This window comes from Ictalurus punctatus, chromosome 15 (assembly GCF_001660625.3).
Source record: "Ictalurus punctatus breed USDA103 chromosome 15, Coco_2.0, whole genome shotgun sequence".
NCBI classification, from domain to species: Eukaryota; Metazoa; Chordata; class Actinopteri; order Siluriformes; family Ictaluridae; genus Ictalurus; species Ictalurus punctatus.
In genome coordinates this window covers 15496046-15522738 of record NC_030430.2, presented here as the reverse complement: position 1 = coordinate 15522738, position 26693 = coordinate 15496046, and the positions used below count along the sequence as shown (strand labels likewise).

Sequence of the window (26693 nt, the reverse complement as noted above, 5' to 3'; positions counted from 1 at the left end):
ATGTACTTTTACAGAACACTTTTTTGCATCACAATATTATGTGAAATTGACAGGATTGCTGGAAATGGAGCCTCAGAAAAAAACCTGAAAGATGGAGTGTGTGCACAGTTTGAGAAGAACTTTGCAAAAGCCAAGTGGAGGGTAAGATCATAATTCAGCCTCTGTTGCATTTAGTGAATTTGATGTTGTATACCAGGGGTGTCCAGTCTTATCCATAAAGGGCCGGTGTGGGTGCAGGTTTTCATTCCAACCAAACAGGAGCCACACCTGATTCCACCTGTTTAATTAATTGATCTTGGCTTTCAATAGACTAGGGTGTGGCTTCTGCTTGGTTGGAATGAAAACCTGCACCCACACCGGCCCTTTCCGAATAAGACTGAACACCCCTGTTGTGCACTGTCCTTGTGAATGAAGTGTAAAAAATATGTGTAGATGACAAAGGCAGTTTTGTTGAGGATGTGCATGACAGAATTACTGGTGATTCATATGAGACTAAGGGTTCTGATTACTCTGTTAATCATTTCCTTTCCCCTTGCATGGGATACCCAGGACCTGAAGGTACTGTTATTCTCTGTCAGGAAGGAGGCACTGACTCTTTTCTCTGCCATGACAATCAGACTTGAGCACTCATATCTCCTTTAGCAAAAACACATTATACAAAGAGAAATAACTGCAATTACAACCGCTTTCTGACACCTGTCATTGTGAGGAAATATGCAGTTCAAGTCTGATTGCTGAAAAGAGTCTTTATCTGTTCAAGCCTCCCTCTGTCTGGACACCAATAAATGGCAAGCCTGTCACTGCCCAGCTACTCCCATATGCCTCCAATCATATGCAGTCCAGCTCTATACCCACACCGAGTTTTCCTAAGCCCTCCACTGTCACAGACGAAACACCTAACTAAAGTTTCATTGAAGTGTCACGTGTATGTGTGAGGCGCTATCATATGTCTGTGTGTCTGTCCTATAAGAGAAACAGCAGCAGGTTGGACCGAGGAGTGAGGAGAGGGTCATTGTATCACAACATTATTAACTGTGTCCCTGATCCATTGGTCTATTCTAGTCCACCTTGTGCTACTACCAAACTTCAATATTTATTTTAATCAGATGAAACATTTTCTTGTGCTTTTCACAAAATAGCATCAACAATGAAAAGACTGTTAGAAGCCAAATTTGTACTTTACCTCATCGATGACTGTTAAAGTTGTTCAGCAATGAAGGGTGTTTTCGCACTTGAATACCAACGATACCAAGGATCCATTTAGTATGTTTTCACACAGTGTGATTCGTTTTGCCTTTAATGTATATTTATTTAGTGTTTCCTTATTGCCATGATTCTGATTTTGGTGAAGCCTTTTGGTATAATGTCCAAAACTACTTTATATTTGGGAGCTGTAGTCACTTGTCACGATTTCTTCATTCCAAATACCAAGAAGGCACTGTTTCCTCTGCAGACCACACAATGCCTTTCCTTGCTATTTTCAAATGGGAAATAACATAAGTTGACCCCCACTGGATAGCCTTCATATATGAATTCTATTTCATTTCTGTCTAGACAGCCAGGGTATTTCCTTACAAACTTGTAGAGCTTTTCCATTTGCACATTTGTTGGCCATGCAAAGTCATCGCCTGTTGCCTGTGACCTCACGTGTAGCCTATAAAAGGCCCTGACTAAATCACGCTACTGCTCTTTCCCACTCATATAAAGTAGGTTGATGCACAGGTGTATGGCAATAATTCTAATATTTGACTTATTATTGTTATTGTTATGATTGACTGTCACTGAACAAGACTTGTGCAGTTTTATTTGGAGTTATTTGTCCTACCATGCCCCAATTGAATTGAATTATGGACATGGTCAATTCCCCAACTGTTTGGGATCTGAACAGTTAGGACAGGTACTTACAGAGCCTTGGCCTAACTAAAGCATATTGCATTTAGCAATGCATGACAGAAACCTTGCAACTAAGGAAGTACCGCTGGTTATGTAACAACTTCCTCCAGACACAGATGCAGACACTGCAAGAGTGAAATGAGTAGTAGATATGGCAAGAGAGCCTGGATAAAAATGTAAGCTCCATGGCCATGTTGCAGCATCAGTAAGAGAAGACTACAGGAGCTGGTAGTCAGCATGGGTTTACATGACCTGGTAGTCAGTGTAACAGCGCACTGAAATGCAGAGCTCAGGGGAACTTAGTAGCCTACCGCCGCCTCACATACAGAGACACACTCTGAAGTGCTTTCAGTGGCTGCATCTCATTCTCCAAGCTTGAGTGCTGATAGCCTGCCCCAGGTCTGGCTTTTGATTAAAGTGGTATATAGAAGTTTGACTCCGAAACATGCATTGCAGGCTGATATTAAGGCTGCTTTTTGTGAAACTGAAGTTAGGTCCTCCACTCAAATCTGATTGAATGCTTAACATTCATAGTTATAGTTATTGCTCACAGTATACTTGCCCAACTAAAGACTGGACCATCCCAATATGTGTCAACTATGTTAAAGAGCCGCTTTGTGCACTCAAAACCACATTGAAATTGCAACCTGACAAAAGAAGTACTCATACTGGCTGCAGTGACGGATGCAGAAGCAATACGAAATTAACACCTCCATTATAGACCCACGTGGTACCCTTCTCTACCACCACCAAGAAGTTGAACTTCTTATGTCTGTTTTAACGAATTCAGTTGCATGGTCTGCCCAAATGTACAGCCTGCATCTGCAACACTACTATTGCATACATGCCGGAATGTTGGAAATATCCAGCTCAGACCAAATGGGACTCATTGAGCTTGGTGCATGGCAGAGGACAATACTGATTCTTTCAAAATTATTACATTTTAAAACATGCTAAAATGACATTTTCAAGTCGTTTGCAAACAGAGCAGATCTAGCCATCACACTTTTCACACAAAGAAACCACAACAGCATTAATAATAGCGTTAATATTAGCAATATGTATTAACAATACCGTTAATAAACCCAGAACAAAAAAAATTATTTGTGTCATATCAGAGTATGACAACACATCTGGGGCATGAGTCACTGAAAAGTGTTAACACATCAAGGCATCATATCTGAAGATACATAGTTGCTTAGCTGAAAATATCAACCACCACTACCACCACCACCACCACCACCAAACACTGCTGGTCATCATTACAGCGAGATGAGTTGCTAAATTAAATGAGCTATATTTGGTGACATGCTATGTCATACTGTGGCTGAATCCAGTGTATCAAAAAAAAAAAAAAAAAACCTATCTACTCTTGTAGATGAGAATGTGTCCAGGCCAGCCCTGTGTCCAATGAGGACTTTCAAGTGCCATCTGTAAGTGACTGACCAGCAGTTTGTAACGACAGGTTAGCCGATTGGGTAAAGGATGTGATTGTACCAGCAAACTTGAATGCAGGTCAACAGGTGCCTTCTTCCTTTAAATGCCATTTGACCTATGGCTAACTCATAGGAGGCAGTAATAGTAATAGTAATGTTACTTTTAGACAGTTCACCATCCACCTTCACCAGATTTTACATATTGAATTTTGCTTTGTCACAACCCGTGTGCTCTGCATTGAGTTTGAGTGATACTCACGACTAATAAAATACAATATGAAGGTTACGACATTAGTTAGCTATTAATTCTTGGCAAGGAAACAAGCAAACAGAAAAACTCCACTAGTTCTGAAGGAAACCACTCTGCTGGTCCTCCAACCAGTTGTAAATCCAGAGTTTGACTGAAAAAATCTCAAGTGTGAAAACACCCAGAATGTATTCCAGGTTGCCTTTTTTGTTGAATAAAAGCTGCCTATTCCTTATATTCTTACTCTGTTTTTCAGAAAGCGATAAGAGTCACTACATTCATGCAGCGTCTTCGGGCCTCAGAGATGGGCACTACAGAAGTGGCAACGGAGGGACAGAAGGGTGTCCAGGCTGATGGTGGGGGAAATGAAGGCGTCCCCACTGACTCGGGGGGAGGTTCATCAGTGAGCATGTCCAATGAGGTGATGGTGGAAAACACATCAGTTGATGATCAAGACAGAAAAGTGCAGGAGGAGAAAGAGATGGTAGTTACAAATTCACTCTCAGAAATGTCAAAGCCACTGGTACAAACAGACTCCTCAACTCAGACGCAAGGGGAGGAACAGGGCAAGGTGGTTGAGAAGAAAGCGACTGTGGATGTCTCTCAAAAAATGGCAGCTGTTTTGGGGCAAGACAAAACAGAGGCATGCCAGGAACCCACCCCCAGTTTATACACAAAATTCTCTGACTGCCAAAGAAACAAATTTACCACAGAGAAAGAAGCCACAGACAAGAAAGTAACACCCGATACCCCAAACCGCCGCAGAATGGCTGCCAACTTGTCTCTGGATCATGGGTTAGGGCATGGTCCCAAGACTAGTAGTCCAGCTGTTGAGAAGGAACAGGCAGTAGCAAGAGAGGAGAAGGCAGAGGCAGCAGGTAAGCAGGAAAAATCCCCTAGTAGTTGGTGTCAGACCCAGCTTCCAGAGACTGTAGCGGAGGGGCAGGTAGGTGTTGGGACGATAGGAGAGAGTAGTCCTCGAGGTAGAGAGAGTGAAGGAGGCAGAAGAGACAAGTCAGGAAGACATGCGCACAGTTTGTATGCTGGTATAGATTCTTCAAGTTTGGGCCGTAAGAAGACTGTGTATGTGCAAGAACAGAGAGATACAAGCCATGGTGCTGCGTGTAGGATTCCATATTGTTCTCCTTACTCTGTTAGCAGTGGGGCAGCATACGATGATCTACAAGGAGGAGATGTCAGTGCCGACTGGCAAATGGACAGTGTGATCGAACAGATAGAAAAGCAAATGGTGGCTGTACTTGAGAAGATTGAAGGCGATATGCCCTCCCTACTGGAGCAGATCAGGGACTGTCCTGAGAGTTTGCCGAGAGCAAAAAGCGCTCACTCTTCTCCTTCATTTCATCATCGCTCCTACCAAGATCATTCTACTCCACCACCCCTTCCTACCACCCCACGGCCACCCATGCCCTCTCTACCACACCTCACCATTCCCCCACCTTCCTACCCACCTCCAAACCCACCCACTCAAGCCCAAAGTCACAACCAAATGGTCAATGAGGAGGACGATGGAGATGGACAAAGGGGTACTGCGATACTGAACCTGTCACCAAGAGGAGGGGCGTCAGGCAAAGGCTTATGAAGCTTATGTAAGCAAAAGTAAATTGTAAGAGAAGCTAACAACATATCTTAGGATGAGTCATGGATGTCAAAGGAGCAGCTTTGAATCTGTACAAAGATTTTTAAAATCTAAATTATAGAGTAGCTCCTCTTTGCATTTAGTTAAGAAGAGTCATGACCAGCTGCATTTGTACTGAAGATGGTTTCTAGCAGAAAAGCACAATTACATGTTCGAGGCTCTGGGGACTGTTATGAACACAAAATTATAGAGTAACATCCCCGTATGTGCATTTTTCAGACATCACTTATATACACCACGTAACAGTGGAACGTGAGATGAGACTACTGCCTGAAATACTTGTAAATACATCTATTAGGCATTATAGAGAGCACTCATATTTTCCATGAGTAATTTCATAACATAATCCAGTAGTCTACATCTAATCAGTCAGAAGAAAGGGTTTTTAGCTTGTGCACATGACGCGCTTTAAGACATGTACCGTGTAGAATAAAGTTCAGCCTAAAAGAAAACCTGGGCGTATATTCTTCTTAGTGTTAATGGTCATTGTTTATGAGTTACTTCAGCTATCATTGTCGGGTTAGTGCACCATAACCATCAACTGTCATTCATGGCACACAGCATTCCCACTGAAATACAGCACACTGGGGGCAACAGCCTGGGAAGAATACTATTTTGGAGAACTAGTTTCAAGAATATATATTTGCAACATCAACTGAGAAAGTTACATTTATTTATTCTTATTCTGTACAGTTCATCCTGTACATATTGTTTCTGCATGTCTTTCTAATCTAATTTATGTTTGTCCTAATTGATCGTAATTTAGGAAGGCTAACCAGACATTTCCCTTCACCTCTGATTGGTTGTGATACTGCTTCATCCTACATGTTTGGATGACAATTTCTTTCTCTCTTTTGTTATTACACATATTACCAATTTTATCAAATGTATAGTTATTTAAAACTCTTTCCCAAAATGTACAAATTTTAACATTTCCAAATGTACCAGCCTTACTTCTTTGCTCTGGTTCCTCTTTTCAAATATTTTGTCATAGTGATGTGAATATTCTTCCAAAGTACTTTTGCACTCTCTCTGCAAAGATTTCAATAAAATCTAGATGGTATCACATTGTGAGTACTGTGTGTGTTTGTTCTGGCTTGATATTTTGCAGCTACAAAGTTGCTTTAAGTTCTTGCTTTAAGTATGCTTTAAGTTCACTTTTCAAAAACTATAGATTATTTGAATACTTAAGTGCTGTTTAGTGTAACACTTTTTTTTAGTATTATTAAAAGTAAAACACTTCTAAGAATCATTTTCCAACATGACATTGATTGTGATTGATTAAAATTCCTTAATAGACAGGAATATTATGCTTAAAAAACAGGTGTATATAGCAGAGCTTAGGTTCTGGTTATTTTGACCTGAAAGTGAGTCCCAGTGACATTTCCCTTATATCTGCATTGCATGCATACTTTACAGACATAGCTGTCAGGCTGCTAAAATTTGTGTGTGTGTGTATATATCCAGCTTTTCTTTTGCTCATAACTGAATTATGATGCAACATATTAGGGATTTCGTAAGGCATGGTGATGCAGTGTTCAGCAGTGCTGCCTCCGGATCCTGTGAGTGCTTCTCATTTCTTATTTGTGCACCCTTGTTTCCTTTCCTTGTTTCTTAGTTCCACCCCCTTAGGATGAGAGGGAAGGATGCATGGATGAGATGCGAGGAGAGAGGAATCGAAGCAAGTCGAATGGAATATCCTCGCTCTCTCATGCATCACTTCAAAGCGACGTCAATTAATGATGACTGTGCTCAGCTGGATTACCTCACTGTGCTTCAGGGATCTGCTGTTATGTTGTTGGAGTTTGGTTAATAACATTTTTAATAAAGCAAAATGCACAGATAGTATGTGAAATTCAACAATGAATTAATGAACAATACATGATTTATCGCAGCTTTTGTGCATCTTTGCATATCCAAACATGCAAGAATCAATTATTTACAATACTCATTGTAAGCATATTATAATTTAATTATATTTCACACAAAATTCCATCACATCATCAAAAGACTTTTTGTTCGAGATTGTGGCAGATGTAAAGGAGGAGGAGAATTTATTCATGGGTCAGGTTTTTTTTTTTTTTCAAGAAACACTTCCGCATAGGATACACACATGTATCCTCACTCCTAGCTCCCCTGGAAGCCTCCTCACTCACCCTTCCTCACCTCCTCTCAGTGCAATCAGAGAATTGATACGTCCTTCAAGATGGTTGACTTCGTTTGATTTCCGGGTCACGGGCTGGAGAACGGAGGAGCGTGGAAATGAAGCATCAATTTGACTATTGAGAAGAACCCAGGTCTTCGGTTTAATCTTGAGCTTGGGTTACTATCTGCATGGAGTTTTGCATGTTCTCCCTCTGTCTGTGTGGGTTTCCTCTTGGTTTTCCAGATCTCTAACCTTCCAAAAACTTGCCAGGAGGTGGACCTTCTATGCAAAATTTCCCTAGATGTGAGTATGTGAATGTGCCCTTTGATGGACTGGCGTCCCTTTCGGGTTGTGTCACTGCTTCATGCCCAACGCTACCGGGATAGACTCTGGATCTATTGTGACCCTCATGTTAGAGCCTAGCATGTTCGCCTCACGCCGCCAGGGTTGGGGGTTCGATTCCCGCCGCTGCCCTGTGTTTGTGTGTGGAGATTACATGTTCTCCCGGTGCTACAGGGGCTTCCGCCGGGTACTCCGGTTTTCTCCCCCAGTCCAAAGACGTGCATAGTAGGTTGATTATCATGTCCAAATTGTCCTTGGTGTGTGAATGTATAAGTGATTGCCATGGATTGGCACCCTGTCCAGGGTGTACCCCACCTTGTGCCCGATGCTCCCTGTGATAGTCTCCAGGTTCCCCACAACCCTGAAGGATAAGTGGTATAGAAGATGGATGGATGGAACATATAGTGAGGGTTAATTGTACAACATAATACCTTGCCTACAGTGCAACTGTTAACAATTACATAAAAATTAATTATCTTAATCTGTTCAATCAAAACATTTCAAGATTTTTACAAGAAGTTCTATTAACAGTCCCTCCACATGACTTTCCTCAGCGCATGCACAGCAGAGCACACCTCAGGCTGCGTGATTGTGCCGGCCCGGTTAAACTTGGTGAGTAAACATCATTTTTTTCTGTTGATCATCAGACATGGATTTTGTGGAGTGTCCCTTTGAGTGTCACACTGATATTTCATTAAAATAAAGTTATTTACATTTTTAGGCCAATTCTTCATTCAATTAAGAACCATATAGTAAGCTGAGCAAGGAAAACAGCATGTCCTGTATTGTTTATATAAAAAAAAATAATTAAAAAAGACCACCACACTGTACTTTTTATCTGTCCACAGTTGCATTTAATACAGTGGAACCTCAGTAAAAAGTTCGTTCCTGTTCCCACTTAAGTTAGAGCAGCTATAAACAGTCGTTCCTTCAACCAGCCTCTCTCTTTCTCTTAAAATTAAGACTTGCAAAGTACAAGTCCTCAGTCCTGAATACTATCCCAAGGTTGTAAAACTAAACTGATGGTTAAAACACCAAAACTAGAGACTCCTTTTAATTCATTTTATTATGAGACTTAATTTATGTGGCGTGTCACTATGCAAGCTCCTGCTATAAAGCTAAAAAAGTGGGAAAAGCATACTTCCTTAATTCAATGACATTGCTCTAAAACTAAACATACAATAATTACATAGCCTACGTATATAATAAAACCGGAAGTGGAACCGAGTGCAAAAGTACACCATATTTTATAGGTGGAGAAAAAAGAAAAAATACACTTTTACAATTTATCTCCAAACGTTATTATAAATATTACAGGAAACTTACCTTACACTGAATGTCATGTTAAAGTACACTTCGTTTTTTTCTTTTTCTTCATTTTGTTTTAAATCTACTCAAAATCATTTGACACTCCATTCGAAATAAAACACCTTAGAAGTGTTTGCGTAGTGCGGACTGCGTTTCCCGCCATGCACAGCGGATAAAAAACTATGGGCTAGTTCATTTTGAGATAGACGAGGGGTGATTACTAGGAATGCAGAATAATGCATAACGTTTTTAAGAGATTATAATACGAGTAACCAGTATATTTTGTAAATATTAAGGTGTTAATATTATTAATACATCAGTGTAAGCGATTTCGGCTTCTAGTGTCAAGGAAATATCAATTTATATTTCACACCTCCATCCCATACAGGAGCGGTGGACCGTTCTCGACTCAAACTCTGCACATGTTGCTGCTCGGCTTCTGAACAACTAGCGAACAGTGCTCGCGCTGAGAGAGGGAGGTGTAACGGTACAGTCTGTAGCCGGTCAGTTGTCGGTCCATCTTTTGCAAAGATTCAATATCAAGGAGCTCTTGCCACGTTGAGAAACAGTCATTTACACAAACAGTTTGATTAGTTGTTTTGTTTTCCCCCTGAGAAATATTCGCGTATTCAGTACCGTGGAAAGGCCTGGGTAATATCGGATGTGGTGAGTTCTGCATACTTATGTGCCTAGCTAATGCTAGCTACCTCGCTAGCTAACGCTTCTGTAAGAATAGATTGTTGCAGCTTGCTAGCTAGCCACACTCCGCCGCTTGAGCTTAAACGCACTGTGCTAACCAGCTAGGTGGCTCTTTTGAAAGCCAGCCGCCTGTTCTTGTGTGTGTGTGTGTGTGTGTGTGTGTGTGTGTGTGTGTGTCCTTAAACGAGCCCGAACTGAACGGGTGTATGTTCGTATTTCAGACCTGACATACACAGTAGCATATGGTTCAGTGATAATTTATTAGTAATAACCCATAAGTTGGAAAGGCATGTTAGCTAAGCGAGCTAACAAGCTTCTTTTTTCGGCTTTATGTGGAGCCAGTTATACCAAAGCGCAGCTCGTTAGCTGAGAAGCTAATGCATGCTTTTCTTTTCTTGTTCGGCGCATATCGTTTAGCTGGTTAGCTTTCTTGATTACTTAATCAAAAGAACAAATGACCTGATTAAGCGCCGTTTAATTTAAAATGACATAAACGTATATAGTAGTTGGAAACAACTCGAAGAGGAATATCACTGAAAGGAGAGAGGGGGAAAAACCCCGGAGAGAGTTTGAGTTTGTGTTAGTTTGAGTACTCGGATAAGCTGTGAACTGAGCTGCATGTGATGGCTGATGGTAGCACCAGTGCTTTAAATCGTGAGGATTGTAAGCTAACGGTCTCGCAGATGCTGGAAGCTAGCGGTCTAACATCATCTGACTGAGGTCGTGAGCTCAACCCTGAGCCTCATCGTGATTGAGGGAGCAGATCACATTGAGTATCAGATGCCAGTGGCGTGCAGGTGTGCGGGGGAAAAGCTGAGTAGAGCAGAGATGCTCACCTCTGTTTCCTCGGGAAAATAAAAACTAGCTTAGACAAACAAGACAAAACGGTCCACCTGGGCCTTTGTCAGAAAACATCGCCCCCTCCCCCAACCAGCATTATTTAACATTTTATTTAAAAAAAAAAAAAACCCAACTCACCCCGGATAGGGCCAGATCTTTCTCTGTTCTCTTATCTTGTCATTATTTCAGGCTTTATGTAACTCCTGATGCTGGTCAAATAGTTGCATGCAGGGAAAAGAAGTTCTCCCAGTATTAGATATTAGGGATGTCACGATACCAAACATCTAGTAGTCTGTACCGATATCACCAAAAGTACACGATACTCGATACCAAAGTCGATACCACGGTGTGGTATTAAAAAAAAAAAAATTAAATTAAAGAAACTGTCCTGGAGGACATCCTCCTCTGGCTGATACTGGCCAAAAGAGAGAGATTTTAGTTATCAAACACTGTCTGACTGTCCACTGTAGTGGAGGCTACAGTGGAGGTGCAGCACTCCTAAACGCACACGCACCCCTTATACTCTGAATGCAAGCGTTAGTTTAAATTCACTGATATGGTGGCAGGCCAAAAAGATTTATTAAAAGCATGAACATTTGAATAATTATTAGTGACATTAGGCTACATTTAGCTGACAGGACACTGGCTGAATGGCGATGCATGGCGGCCCATTAGGAGGTAGTTTATAACATCGCAATTTGTTAGCGTCGTTAACAGATAACTGGCTATCGCAAACATTACATGGAGCATAATGTTAGTTGGTTTCACGGCCACAATGCCAGCTGCCTCAAACAAACATAATATAGGACCGTCTTTCAGGTGCTTCGCCAAATTCCAGGTGTTTCCTTGCTTTGTTTGAAATGAACCATAGCATCGGTTGCACACTGGCTTCAGAGCATCAATTATGTTTGTTGTCATCCGCCTCGAATGCAAAGTATTTCCATATTCCATACCACATTTCCTCTCAACGAGTCGTGGCGGAGCTAAGCTTCTGTAGTTTTTCCCCTGTGTGCTTGTAGTTGTTGTTTTTCTTCTTCACCACTTGTGGACTGACTAAAACACTTGTACTTGTATTTGCTGCCCCCATCAGGTCCGGAAGAATTGCAACCTCGGTACCTCCATTAGAACCGGTTCCAACGATGCTTCAGAGAAACAAGTACCGTCACGTTTTAAGAATGTTGGTACCGACTTGGAACCAAAGTATCGGTTCTCGTGACATCCCTATTAGATATAGTTTAGTTGACAGTAATGCTCTGAACTAAAATCAGATATGAGGATATGCTCTTGGGAGTATTGTAGGCAGATTGCTCTTGGATTTCATTGTTCATTTCGTTCAGTGTTTTATTGATTTGGGGGTTTTTTTTCTCTTGTAAACCATTATCAGTATGAATTTAGGCATATAATAGGCATTGTCTCAGTGCTTTTGTGTTCTAGCATTCAATATGTTTATTTAAATTAACGAAGTAACAGTCCAGTTGTTGCATTTGTTCATTTATCTTCAGTAAGATCTTTATTCTGTCAGGGATCATTGGATGTGAGACAGGAACGCACCCTGGATTGGGAGGGTCCATTTTACGGGACTCTGTTCTAGTAAGAGGGTTCTCCAGTCCTGGGGTCTCACCGTCCTTGAAAATCTACTTTACTTGATGTGATTCTGCACATCTATCCCAGCCTAGAGCTTGATAAGCAGCCGATCACTCAGATCAGGAATATCAGAAGTGTATAAAAGCTTGATCCCTTTCTGGGTAGTAGCTCGACTTGTTCGACTGGAGTTGAGAACTGGTGATTTACAGCTAATCTGTGTTCAACAGTCAGTGATTACTCAAACGTATTAAGAATGAATACAACAAAAACTGTGACCAGACTGCCGGTCCCTCAGGACTTTGCTGGCAGGCTCGGATTTAAACCTTAACCATGCAAAGTGTTGGCGGCTCAGGTTTCGCATCGCATTTAATAAAATCGCACAGTTCAAAGAATTAAACAGGTTTTAGCTGAGTATAACCTGGTAAGTATAAAGATCAAAGCATTATTATAAAGCATAGTTAAGGGGTTGAGTCCTGCAGATCATTTTACTCTGTCAAAAGCAGGCCAGATGTAAAAGGCTGCAGTGTTTGGAGATCAGCGTATATGCTACTTTTCTAAAATGAAAATGTGACGTCTCTTCAGTAGTAACCTGGTTCCTGCACTTGACTGGTTTGTATGTTGCACTTTTTTGCGCATGCGCTACCTGTACTACATTATTGTACAGCGGTATGTTTATGTTGTCATTTGTCTGTGCACTTGAGTAATGAAATTGGTGTGAGTAAGTGTAGTTCTTTATATGTGGTGTATATTCGCGGTAGCACGCGCTGACAGTTATTTCCGCAAGTCGAAGCGCGACTGGCCAATCAGCGGTGTGCGTGTCGGGTCATCTTCCGGAGAGCCCGCCTCTTCCTGTTGAATATATAAGTAGCTCCGCCCCTGCGCTGTAGCTGCCATTTTGGTTTTGTTCCGTGTAGTGAAGTGAAAGCAGAAACGCGATTAGTTACACGGCGCAGGGAGAAACCAGCACAGTGACTCGGCAGGATAGCGACGGCGGGACTTTCTCGCACTCTCTCGGCGACTGAAACAAAAGGAAAAACGGTGACATTGTGGTATTGCTCTTAGCTGGGGGTTTTTTGCTTAAAAAAAACAACCACCACACACCAGCAGCTCGTATCGTCGACGTTTCACACGCGGATCGGTTTTGCCGACACTGAGAGTGGACCGAGAGAAGGGTTATTGGTAAGCCATTCAACACCGCAGCTTGGTGCTGTTCATTTCTCTCTCCCTCGCTGCTCCCTTTCCGTGCTGTCTGTGTTGAGAGGTGCACACTGCTCACCTACACACGGCTTTGCCTGGGCCACTCGGATCGACGCCTTTTCTTTTAAAAACCGGAAAGTTTGGTTGTCCGTTGCCGTGACTAGCAGTCAGTAGGTGGCTGGCCAACTTGACTACTGTAAGTGCGCTAGCTAGGCCTCAAACCTGAGTCAGAAAAACTGCCTCTGTCTCCAGTGGATGTAGCTAGCCTTTTAGCGGAACCGAATCGCTTGTCATTTAGCCAAATCAAAACAACTAACCCTGATTACTAACACCACAGCTAGCTAACATGGATTTATCATACTGGGTTTGTTATCGGATTCTGACTTGCTCGCGCATGTCCGATCATCTGTTATCGACAAGGAAGTACCAGGGAGAAACCGGGGAGGAAAGCTAGTTGGCAGAAACACGCACAGAGCAGGTGTGAGGTTGCTGCTAGTAAATTCCCCGCTGTTCGGCTCTGCATTGCCAGTTTTAATGTCGACAGCTCATTCAACTTCGCCATGTTTCTGATCCCGTGGAGAGAAATCAGCGTGTCTCTAAATGTCGACATTGATTTTGAGAGACAAGCCGCTCGCTCGTTTTGTCGCTGTTGCTGTACTGCGGTTTTTCCTCTGTAGTAACAGAGCAGTGGCACGCATTTCCCCGGCGGTGGCATTTTTTTTCCCTCTCCATATCCTGGTCCAGTTCCTTTCTGAGGCGAAAGCGGGTGTTTTTTCCTGAATCTGCTCGAAAAGAATCAGGTAACACACACAGAGGATCAGGTCAGGATTTATTAACCGGACACACCAGCGTAAACGTGTATCGATCTGAGCAGGTTATTAATTACATGCCATTTTGATGAATCAGAGTTTTTGTGCAGGCATTATGGGTGAGCCTTACTCCATAAACAAAAGCCTTTCTGTCCACAGGCTATTTATAGCAGGCTGGTTACCTACAGTCCGCGGCACAGTGCAGCCTCTGCCCTGGCCTCATCACTCAAGGACTTGGTGCTCACTGTGCTGTGCTTTTCAATGATGCAGAAGACCAGGAAGCACGCAAATCTTTAATTATTAAAGGACAGAAAATGCACTCAAGTTTGATTCACTTTTTTCTTGATTTACAAAAAACCCTCCTTTGTCTGGTTGTAAGATCCTGCGAGCCTGTGCTGTATGATTGGTGTGTGTTTGATTGAGACTAGCCCTACGGACCCACATTTTAACCAACCAGCATTGTAAATTGGACTTTTTCAGCCCCTGGTTTGTTGGCTATTTGTCACAGGAACTGTCCAGTGCTGAACCCAAACACCCCAGATCGTTCTGATTTATAAGATGACCACGGCTAACACCAGGTCGAAAGGCCACTGGTCTATTTGGAGAAGTGTGCAAACTGCTGACCCGTCGGTGAAATAAATTTCATACTTGATGGGAGAAGGGTGTAAGGATGATGTATGAATATAGTTAATTCCAATAGGCCCTCGCACAGACTGTCCAGAAAGGTAGAAATGTAGTTAGGTTGTGTATATGCTTTAATTTCCAGCACCATAGGAACAGAAAGTTAACCCTCTGACTTGTATTTACAACGGCAGAAGCTGAAAGTCCGACAGATGTGTGTGAATGACTGTTTCAGAGCCTGTCAGTTTGAATTGTGAATCATTAATGATATATATTTCAAGTCGTATCCAGAATTTTCTCATATTCAACTTTTTACACAGTAAATTTAAAAAAAGAAAAGAAAAAGGTGCTTGTGGTATGCGTCTCGAGTTAGTTACATTATGAAGCAGTCCAGAGTCACTATGATTAACTTGCCACGTTCCGGCACATGTACGTGTAGTAACTCAATAGTTTATTCCCTGCTGTACTTATTAGTTGGGGGTATTATCCAGTTTTTATTTTAACTTAGCTGTGTTTAGTCTTGTGCCTGTATTTTCTTCTAATGTTACGCAAAATTCCAGTATCCATGTGTTAACCAAAGTTATTTATTTAGTTTGGATGCACAAATTAAACTGTGGGTCAATATGTTTTGTATGTTTCCCTGCTCACTTGTTTTAAATTTGTGCGATTGATCTGTAGATGTCCAGCTCGCCGCTGTCCAAGAAGCGTCGCGTGTCAGGATCAGAGACGAAGACGGGATCCCATTGCTCCTCCTCAAACTCTGTCAGAACTGAACTATCCCACACACCAGCTAACGTAAGACTGCTTCTCTTCACTACCATGTAGTGCTGCACTGTTTTCTATGTTTTCCATAGATTTTAAATGGAGTATCTTTCAGGCTAAAATGGATATAAGTAGGAATGATCAAGATTAGACACAACACAGGTTATGTTATACACAGGCATATTATCTCATCACCTGAGTCAATTCAACTCTAATGGGGACTGGTCACCTCTGTCTACACAAATCTTTCTAATTCATCTGTCAGTTGGACTCTATTAAAATTCATACATGACTGATCCATAATACTTTAATCAAAGAGCTGTCTCAAATATGTTTCCAGTAAATTGCACAGTAATTTTGTGAGGTTGATTTGGCACATATGGGTGCAAACAGAACTTGTATGGGTCTTCTAGTAGTCATACAGTCTAGAAAATCTAAATATGCACCGACATACAATAAAAAGTCATTGTTCTCTTTTGCTCTCTGACCTGTGTTCGCATCACAGCCTAAGTGGAAATAGTGTCTTGTTTTGTCAATATAACTGGGTGTGGCACCATAGTATCACCTTTGTGTGGCTTTGAAGAAAGGGATTTAGAGATACTACTATCTAATAATACTGATAATTGATAATACTAAAATGTCACGTAGTATTACTATATAATATAACAGTAACATAATTGAAACATTAATCAAAAATGAATATTGCTAGCTCTTGAGCTTAAATAAGTTTACTTGCTTTACGTGATTGTATGTGTTTCTACAGGTGATAATTTAAATGTTGTACATGAATGTGATGTTCTGAATTAGAATTAGAATAAAGTAACAGAAACTAATTCTGTGAGGTGTAGCCCAGTATGGTGTCTTGTTCTACATCTATTCAGTGTATATGTTGTCAGTGGTGCACTAATGGTGTTGCATTCTCTAGGGCATGGCTAAGAATGGAAATGATGCTGAGATTGATGAAGGCCTGTACTCCAGACAGCTGTAAGTTCTGGCTTCATTTACATTTTGTACCCATATCACGTTCTCACTTCTTGGTGTACAGTTCTGTGTGAGAAATTATTTCTGTAGGGATATCTATAGTCTGTCAGTGATAGTGGCTGATTTTTAATTTTTTTTTCCCAGGTATGTGTTGGGTCATGATGCGATGAAACGCATGCAGAACTCCAACGTGCTGATCTCAGGGCTGCGTGGACTAGGTGTGGAGATTGCCAAGAATGTAATTCTGGGTGGAGTCAAGAGCGTCACTCTGCATGACGAGGGAGTGGCCGAGTGGCAAGACCTCTCCTCACAGGTTAGTGTTTTGTTTTTTTCCTAATAGTAACACATGCAGTTTTTCAATTTAATTTGTACTTTCATATAGTATGACAATGACCTAATTGGATTAGCTGATCGGGGATGTTAATGTTTTTGGTTAGATTTTTTATCATCGTTATTATTATTATTTATTTATTTTCTGCAACTGATGTGCTTGTCTGAGTTTCACTGCATTAAAGTGCACCTATTATGGTTTTTCAAATATTACCTTTCATTTAGTCTTGGAGCTGTTTGTGAATGTAAAATGTCTGCTGTTTAAAAAAATCAAAGCGTATGAGAAATGGAGTTATTGACCCAAAAGGAGGAACAGATTCTGAACAGTTAACGGGTCGTTAGTAATTCCAGACTTACTTCCTGTACTAAAGACTTGCATCTGGTCTTCATCGGCTGCTTGCTAACAGACTGAGCTGATACTCGTTATGGTAGTGGGCATTTCCTTTTCAACACACTGACTGCTGTAGACCAATCACAACAGACTGGGACGTCTGACCAATCAGAGCACAATGTGCTCTCTGAAAGGAGGACTTTAGAATGAATCCTTTAGAACGGATCATTTAACGAGTTGTTTATGACACTGGGTGAGGAAAAGGTAATTCTGCAGTTTTAAGTTATGGGTAGATGAAATTGTTGTTGACCTTGGATGCATGTAAATCTATTGTATGAAACCTTTAAAACAAAATTAGGCATGTTTCAAAACCTTAGTGGGTGCACTTTTAAGCTTAGATGTAAAGAGCATCGTGTGTTGCTTGAACCATGATTGTTGTGTTCTAGTTTTACCTGCGCGAGGAAGACCTGGGGAAGAACCGTGCTGAGGTCAGTCAGGCGAGGCTGGCAGAACTCAACAGCTACGTTCCTGTGACATCTTACACTAGAGCACTCACCAATGACTACCTGATACAGTTTCAGGTACAGCATACAGTTTTAAAGGGGATCATGTGTAACGATGTAGCGTGCTTCAGGCCAGGTCCTGTGCTGTGTACACTCCATAGGGATGCAGCCAATGATTACTGTGTTTTTTTGTTGTTTTTTTTAAATAAATTTAAAGTGCATGTATTTATTTTTAATGAACTAATGTAAAAAATTATTCAATTAAATTAAGTAACTTCAATCTAAAGGAATTCAACAAACACATAAACATTATTTGAAGATTTGCTTGGGTTTCTTTTAAATGATTCAAATCAATATTTCCCTACCATTAATCCTAACAAGTTAAAATCAGATTAAACCCTAATGGTTATTAAACTGTTAGTTAATAAGTAAGTAATTGTAAATAAGTCACTATTTTACATAGTTTATTTTACTAGTTTGAGCATACCATTTGAAAATATCAAATGGTGAAAGTCAACCGGTATAATCTATTTCACTTACTAAACAGGGGCTTTTTGTTTGCTACCTGTTAAATGGCCATGCGTTTGAAAAGCGTCTCCACTTTGTGGAGCATGTGCATTTTAATTAAAAATTTTTTTTATCACACTCCCACATCTTTAACATTTAATGCGTTGTCATCTGACTGCTCTCTCCTTACCATCTGTGCAATATGCTGTTTTTTTTGTATGGCACTACACGCATTCAGAAACGGAGATCTCGCAGGATTTATTTTATTTTATTTTTTTAGGGGACATAAATTCACTCATGAATTTCCCACGTTTGGTCTGATCTCCCCTAAAAAAATTTTTTGTGATCTAAGTGAACAACCTTTATGTTGAAAGTGTAATTAGCTGGTTTGTTTCTTCTGTTCTTTAACCAAAATTAAAATGTAAATGACTTTCTTCTTCTTTATGATAATTGGTCTAATTGAAAAGTGCCACAATACATGATGAAAAGCAGAAACTGTGCCACCACATTTACCAGAGGCTTCAGTAGCAGTATGAGGGTGTGGTGTTGTGGTGTTTTGTGTTTTTGTTGGTGTTTTTTTTTTTTTTTCTCCCCCCCAGCTTAAAAAAATCATTTAAGTAAGCAATGACTTGACAAAAAAAATTGTCACCTGAATACTTTGTTTTCTGTGCACACTTGCAGAGCTCATTCAAGAAAGTCACAAAATGTGTTTGTGCAGATGTCAAACAACCTTCTTTCCCCCTTTCTTCTCACCTTGTTCACATGTACTCTATATAGAGTTGTTTCCTTTAGATAGTCAAGCATGTCTTTTGATACAGGTGGTGGTGCTGACCAACTCTACTCTTGATGAACAAAAGCACATTGGTGACTTCTGCCACACCAAAGGCATTAAACTGATCATTGCTGACACACGTGGACTATTTGGGTAAGAAGATATTTTGGGGGGTGAAAACTATCAAAAGGTTGTCCGATACTGTGGGTAAAACTGATCTGCATTGGTGGAATTGTTATATTAACTCTTAATATTTGCAAAAAGAATTCTGGGAGAGAGTCCAGCTCTCCTAGACGACCACTTCACGGTGAACATGCATTGCTGAACTTTCACAAATGATCCCTAAAGTGATGAACTGTAGTAAAGAAATCTTCACTTTTTTTCACAATACACTTTGCACATCTTAATATCTTCCTAGTCTTTTTGTTGCCATTTGATCTTACTTAGTATTTTATATTATTTGTGAAACGAAGGATGGGTGTTTTTTCATTTTGTCACTGGTCAAAATAATCTATTTTATAATTATGTAATCTGTATTCCACAGGCATAGGCCAACCTCTATAAGACTGTCATTTGCAAGAATTTATAGTTCTTATCTGACACGATATCAAAGTTGATGTGATATTTGTTTATGGACAGGCAACTTTTCTGTGATTTTGGCGAGGAAATGACTGTATATGACACCACTGGAGAGCAGCCTCTAAGTGCCATGATCTCTATGATCACAAAGGTAAACACTGTGAGCCTATTTTGTCTACACTACTGCGTGAATACAAGCAATACAAAATAAGTTTTGCTGATACTTGATCAGCGGTAACAGTGACATTGTCGTCACTGTCCATTACGACTGTTTGTTCCCAGATATTATGTATTGTTGGTTTATTTTGTGTTGATGTATTTATTTTGGATGACCGCTATCTGCCTGCTAGTGTAGAACTTTAAAAAAAAAAAAAAAAAAAAAAAAAAAAAAAGGGTGTCTGTGTATTAACAGGACAGTGCTGGTGTAGTAACCTGTCTGGATGAAGTGAGACACGGTTTTGAGAGTGGCGATTACGTCACCTTCACAGAGGTGCAGGGTATGACCGAGCTTAACGGTTGCCAGCCAATTGAAATTAAAGCCCTCGGTGAGTATGTATTCACTGCAAGCAAGTCCAATTCTTAATAATTCTGCAGTTTCATTAATGTGATCTGAGTTGAATGCACGGTACTTAAAAATAGCGACTTCTCTTCGTAGGTCCCTACACTTTCAGTATTTGTGACACCACATCTTTCTCTGACTATGTGAGGGGTGGTATTGTGACACAGGTCAAGATGCCCAAGAAAGTGGCTTTTGTAAGTCTAACTCTATGATTTCAGCTAACTAAAGCACTAATGCTATAAACACTATAAAAGTATCCCGAGTCACATTTCTCATGTTACCTGTCTGACTGCAGAAAACATTTTCGTCATCGATATCGGAGCCGGAGTTTCTGCTGACTGACTTTGCCAAGTTTGATCGTCCTGGCCAGCTGCATGTAGGCTTCCAGGCTCTGCATGCCTTTGAGAAGAAACACAGTCGTTCTCCCAAACCCTGGAACCAGGTCTGTCTGCTGTCTGTCTTTCTTTCACCATTTTATTTTTCTGATGACATTATTTATATGCATGTTCAGGGAGGAACCATCCGATGTTTCTACCAGCTTAAGAACAAAGTAATTGCATAATTACATGGCAGGTTTATCATGCGTAGCATAAAAATAATACCTTTTGAAAGGTTTTACAAGAGTCTTTTGCGATCCAAAGTCAGATCCTTCATTTATGCACATAACAAACGTTCTTGGGCAGTAACAGTGTTTAATACATGTTTTATTTAGAAAAGTAGCTTCTTTCATTCGTAATCATTAAATTCCTTTTAATTGCTAGTAATATGGATGCATCCTTATCGGAACACCTGAGGTATGGCTGTGAAATTCCACCCCCACCCCCCACCAAATGAGTAGATAAATGAGCTATGTTCACTTTTTGTAAATAATGGTCTTTTGAACATGTTTTGCTTAATCTTTAATGGAAATTAAATATTAAATTCTACCTAAACCCTAATTTCTCTAGCTCCTTATTTTTACACCAGCAGAATTTTGGTGCTGGAGACAAACTGATTTGTATTGAGAACCTTGCACAACTGTTAGCACTAGTACTGTTTGGTCAGTCTGTGCCTGGTGGAATGGTGGAAATGTTTAATTGTTGTCTATTTTAAAAATTATTTGCCAATGAATTTTCTTACAACTTGCTTTGTTTGACCTAAACATCCTCTGTTCTAATGATCTCTGTATACCGGTATGATTCCTGTTTGAGGTACAGCTGACTCAGCAGACATATTTTCTGTCCTCTGCAGTCCGATGCAGATGAGCTGGTTGCGCTGGCTGGGGAGGTGAACGCTGCTCAGTCTGGCTCTGCCAAGCAGGAGGAGCTGGACCAGGCACTGCTGAAAAAACTCTCCTATGTTGCGGCTGGAGACCTGGCTCCAGTCAATGCTTTTATCGGTGGGCTTGCTGCCCAGGAGGTTATGAAGGTAATAAAGCTTCCTGTTATGCACTTCTGTGCCACTGCAGATCTGACAGTGCTGCCCAGAGTTTTCATTGTATTAACATTACATCAAAACATTACACTATGTATGACCTTGTAACTTTATGATCCTGAATTATGGTTTTGCACACGTGAGTTCTTTGGGGAAATTGTTGTGACAGCTTCAGTCTCTATACTTCAGGCATGCACGGGCAAGTTTATGCCCATCGTGCAGTGGCTGTATTTTGATGCACTGGAATGTTTAACTGAAGCTGAGGAGGTACTTCTCACAGAGGAGGAATGTGCACCTGTAAGTTTCAAGAATAACTTGTGTTCCCCTTGTGGTTTGTCATTCAGTTCATATAATATGTGTATAATGTGTGCGTGCGTGTGTTATAAACATTCTACCTGTCATTTTCCTCAGAGAGGCTGTCGATATGATGGACAGATTGCTGTTTTTGGGTCCAAGCTGCAAGAACTGTTAGGCAAACAACGCTACTTTTTGGTCAGTTCTATTTTATTTTAGCTCACTCTCAATCATTTATTTTCCTGTAGCCACTTAAAAAAAAAAAAAAAAAAAAAATCATTGTGCACAATTCATTGTGTCTGCTTGAAAATGTAATTAAAGCAGCCTGTTCTTCCTTCTGCTAGTAATAACATCTTTATTTTGCTGTTTTATTTCAGGTGGGTGCAGGAGCGATTGGCTGTGAACTACTAAAGAACTTTGCTATGATGGGTCTGGCCAGTGGGGAGGGTGAAGTCATTGTTACTGATATGGACACAATTGAGAAGTCAAACCTCAATCGTCAGTTCCTTTTCAGGCCATGGGATGTTACGGTGAGAGCTAACTTTACTCTGTTTAAAAATGATAATAATAAATGTTGTGGCCATGCAAAGTTCTCCTTTCTCAATTTATTGTAAAAGTACAGCTTATTGTAACAATATAAGTAATATTTGTTTCATTGGGTCATTATAAAAAGGGCACCTTTTGTGATTTGATAAATGTCTGTTTGTGTGGGGGTTTTTCGGACGAGCAGAAGATGAAGAGTGAGACTGCTGCTGCTGCCGTGAAGCAGATGAATCCATCTATCCGTATCACAGGCCATCAGAACCGTGTTGGGCCCGACACAGAAAAAGTCTATGATGATGACTTCTTTGAGAGCCTGAATGGAGTGACCAACGCCTTGGACAATGTGGATGCACGTGAGTATAAATCCTAAGGCATTTGTGATATAGAATAAATTAAACAAATCTTCATACTTCCAAGAAGATGGTATTGATTTTAAATGAGCTATTCAGACCTGAATGTATGAAGTAGGAGTCTAGCACTGCTCCCTGATTAGTTAGTGAGTGAATCTTTTTGTGCATCTTCTACAGGTATGTATATGGACCGCAGGTGTGTGTATTACCGTAAACCTTTGCTAGAGTCTGGTACTCTGGGAACCAAAGGGAATGTACAGGTAGTGATCCCCTTCCTCACAGAGTCTTACAGCTCTAGTCAGGATCCCCCAGAGAAGTCCATCCCCATCTGTACGCTGAAGAACTTCCCTAATGCTATTGAACACACACTCCAGGTGAGGCAGTTGTGCCAAATAGCTGCCTGTGTGTATTGGTGTTCAGTTTGTATGGTCACTCTGGTTGGTCATTCTGATGTAATGCGCTTCCCTCTGTCTTCCTTTCTCAGTGGGCTCGTGATGAGTTTGAGGGACTTTTCAAACAGCCTTCTGAGAACGCCATGCAGTATTTAACGTAAGTCATTAACGAATGTCTTTGGTAATATTTTAGCGTTGCTGTGCTTTCGGTTTGACCCCTGTGCTGAACTTTTTAGAATCAGTTCTCTTGAATATAAAAAAATGATGAGTTTTTGGTTTCATTTCATTTACTGACCCACCCACAGAGACCCGAAGTTTATGGAGCGCACATTGAAGCTGCCTGGTGCCCAGCCTGCGGAAGTCCTGGAGGCTGTGTATAAGAGTCTGGTGACGGATTGTCCCCGGAGCTGGGATGACTGTGTAGCTTGGGCACGCAACCACTGGCAGTGCCAATACAGTAACAACATCCGCCAGTTACTGCACAACTTCCCTCCTGACCAGGTTAGAAGTGTTCTCTCTTCTGATATCTAAAAGCAAGTATTATCAGGCATTCTCTGAATAATAAAACATTGCACTACTATTAAATCACCCCAATCAGCCATGTTGTGATTTTTGCACCACATTCATTTATGCACACTAAAAAAAAAAAAAAAAAAAAGAATATTAATGTCTTTTTTTTTTCCTTTTCTTCTTCTTTTTCCCTTCCCCCCCGTTTCTCAGCTCACAAGCTCTGGAGCACCTTTCTGGTCAGGACCGAAAAGATGTCCTCATCCTCTAGAATTTAGCACCAGCAATGTGAGTGTCTTCCCTGACAGACAACCTTATGAGAACCCAGTCAGTGTATATGTTGCTTGTTGTTTACATGCCACCATATGAACAAGCAAAGCTGAAGAATTTTTTTACCATATTTGTCTTAGGATCTGCACATGGACTATGTCATTGCTGCAGCCAACTTGTACGCCCAGACGTATGGCCTGCAAGGCTCCACTGATCGTGAAGCTGTGGCCAAGCTGTTGCAGAATGTCAAAGTACCAGTGTTTACACCTAAATCAGGAGTTAAAATCCATGTATCTGATCAGGAGCTGCAGAGCGCTAACTCCTCAGTTGGTAAGAACTTTGTAATGATTCACTCAAATAACTAGGAAAAGAGGGAACGTAACCTTTTCCTAAACCAAGATTCACTTAACAAAAGTCAATTGTGTGTCTCTTTGTAACTTAACCCTGTTCTTTTGTAGATGACTCGAGGCTTGAGGAGCTGAAAACCCTCCTGCCTTCTGCAGAGGCAGCATCCCAGTTCAAACTCTGTTCCATAGACTTTGAAAAGGTACACCAGTCAGTCCCTGTATACTGAAAAGATTTTGGGGGTACGAGCTTGACTTCTTAAAAAAAAAAAAAAAAAAATTTAATTTCTTTTAATTTCAGGATGATGATACAAACTTCCACATGGACTTCATAGTAGCAGCGTCCAATCTGAGAGCAGAGAATTATGACATTCCTCCTGCAGACAGACACAAGGTAGGTAGTACCTGCCCTTGCCTGTAAGCATAGATGGTGACTGTCATAGCAAATTTGTGTTTAAAAAAAAAAATAAAAAATTGTATAAACAAATCCACTTTCTCTCATACAGAGCAAGCTTATTGCTGGTAAGATCATCCCTGCCATCGCCACAACAACAGCTGCGGTTGTCGGCCTGGTTTGTCTGGAGCTGCTCAAGATTGTTCAGGGTCACAAGAAGCTTGAATCATACAAGAATGGCTTCATGAACCTTGCCCTGCCTTTCTTTGCCTTCTCCGAACCCATTGCTGCTCCCAAGCACAAGGTATGTTCCTGAAATTACCCTGAAGAGTGGATTAATGAGCTGGATGCTCATTCAAATGATCTTTGTTTAATGATGTCTCTTGTTTTTAAATTTTTTTTATATATATATAATTTTTTTTATTATACAGTACTATGAAATAGACTGGACGCTATGGGACCGCTTCGAAGTTAAAGGCATTCAGCCAAGCGGAGAGGAAATGACGCTCAAACAGTTCCTAGACTACTTCAAGGTATTAATGAATTCTTAACCTTTTGTTCTATTGGTAATTTCTCATAATTGTTGAATTCAGAATTTTATAAATTTTTTTCCCCTCTGCTATCCTCAGAATGAACACAAGCTGGAGATCACAATGCTCTCTCAGGGTGTGTCTATGCTCTACTCTTTTTTCATGCCTGCTGCCAAGCTCAAAGAAAGACTGGAGCTGCCGTGAGTATTTTCCATACTCGCACACATGATTCTTTTGAATTGAACGAGTCTGTGTAATTGTGGTGGTAAGAATTGTCATCTCACTTGTCCTTGTCTTCACTTTTTAGCATGACCGAGATCGTGACGAAGGTGTCGAAGAAGAAACTGGGGAAGCATGTTAAAGCATTAGTGTTTGAACTCTGCTGTAATGATGTGACTGATGAGGACGTGGAGGTGCCCTACGTCAGATACACTATTCGCTGAGAGGACGTCCAATGGGGAGGGGGGGAGGGTGATTAGTGGATTCGGGAAGTGGATTAAAAAAAAAAATCAGATGGTTCTTGAAACAGTGGGGGGCCGAAAGAGTCCAAATAAAACATGATCACAAAGAGTAGTTATTGGCTTCAGAATTCAGTATCTTTAAATCCAAGCTTGACCTCAGGGGTCATTCTCCTGCATTTTTAAATGTTTCCCAGGCCTGTTGGCATGGGTGAGTGGGATTTGGTGGAGATGTTAACGTGCACCATTGTGAACGAGCGCTTTTGTTATTTAACACTGGTTGTAACGCTTCAGCATACGAATAGATAAATACGCTCATCAGCACTCTCCCAGTGTAAAAAGGTTAGGTTTTAACAGGTGTTTGTTCTTTACCCCACTCTACTCTTTGCACCCTTTTTCTCTTTGATGGGCAATGCCTGGTTTTGTTTTTAAACACTTTCATGCATATGGAATACAATTGAATGATGCCAAAATAAAATGCAAACTGGAAGTGATGACATTTAAGTGCTTTAATCTTTTTCCTCACTTGCTGACATCATTTGATACACTTCATAGCCTTGATTTGGACTATATGTAATGGCACCTTAAACACGAGCTGACAAGGGAAAGTTAATGTCTCAAGGCATGTTGGTCCCCTCACTCTGACCCCCTTTCTCCTCCATGAGTCCAGTTGGTGCGTCTTATTTGCTTCTCTGATCTCTCTCTGGGTCAGGGATATAGAACCTGAACATAATTTGAGGATCTTTTTTTTTTTTGGCGGGGGGGGGGAGGTTGTCATGGCGCACACCTTGTAGGACAAACTCTATTCTTTCTACTTTGTTAACCTCCAGAAAGAATTACAGTACCATGTAATTTTATTCTGTAATGGGAGCACTTAGTCTGATTCTGATAGTGAATAAAGTTGTAAAAGATTTTCTCTGTCCTGGTCTCTTTTATTCTTGCAGTGTACTGGGTGGAAAAATGAAGGTCAAAGTGGGTGTATGACCTCTAACATACAAAATACTTTGCATGCAATTGTTTCTGTTTAGAAATGTCAAGGTCTGTGGGGTCAATATGCAACTGCATGTGAGAAAAGGGTTTGAAATGTATTTAAAG

General features: G+C 40.8%; 2 protein-coding genes across 3 annotated transcripts in view; both read left to right on the top strand.

Moving 5' to 3' along the window:
* The window catches only part of camkvl (CaM kinase-like vesicle-associated, like), a 38762-nt gene extending 32461 nt beyond the window's left edge, over nt 1–6301 (top strand). The window contains exons 10-11 of the mRNA XM_017486379.3: nt 54–141; nt 3833–6301. Coding sequence (XP_017341868.1) covers nt 54–141; nt 3833–5176 — 1432 coding nt within the window. The 3' untranslated portion in view covers nt 5177–6301. The remainder of the gene's footprint in view (nt 1–53; nt 142–3832) is intronic.
* Nucleotides 6302–9468: 3167 nt separating this feature from the next.
* Nucleotides 9469–26511, top strand: uba1 (ubiquitin-like modifier activating enzyme 1). Of its 2 annotated transcripts, none has more exons than XM_017487310.3 (26): nt 9469–9695; nt 15458–15574; nt 16467–16525; nt 16667–16835; nt 17630–17764; nt 19012–19118; nt 19605–19695; nt 19957–20089; nt 20200–20297; nt 20399–20545; nt 21334–21510; nt 21706–21813; nt 21928–22008; nt 22188–22340; nt 22541–22706; nt 22881–23077; nt 23188–23252; nt 23401–23596; nt 23816–23890; nt 24013–24202; nt 24331–24419; nt 24518–24610; nt 24723–24914; nt 25042–25143; nt 25240–25340; nt 25448–26511. In XM_017487310.3, exons 2-26 carry the CDS (start codon nt 15458–15460, stop codon nt 25581–25583), a joined length of 3177 nt encoding a protein of 1058 aa, XP_017342799.1. In that variant the 5' UTR covers nt 9469–9695; the 3' UTR covers nt 25584–26511. The 2 variants fall into 2 exon arrangements, with proteins under 2 accessions (XP_017342799.1, XP_017342797.1); XM_017487308.3 differs by lacking the exon at nt 9469–9695 and adding an exon at nt 13036–13331.
* Nucleotides 26512–26693: the final 182 nt, after the last annotated feature.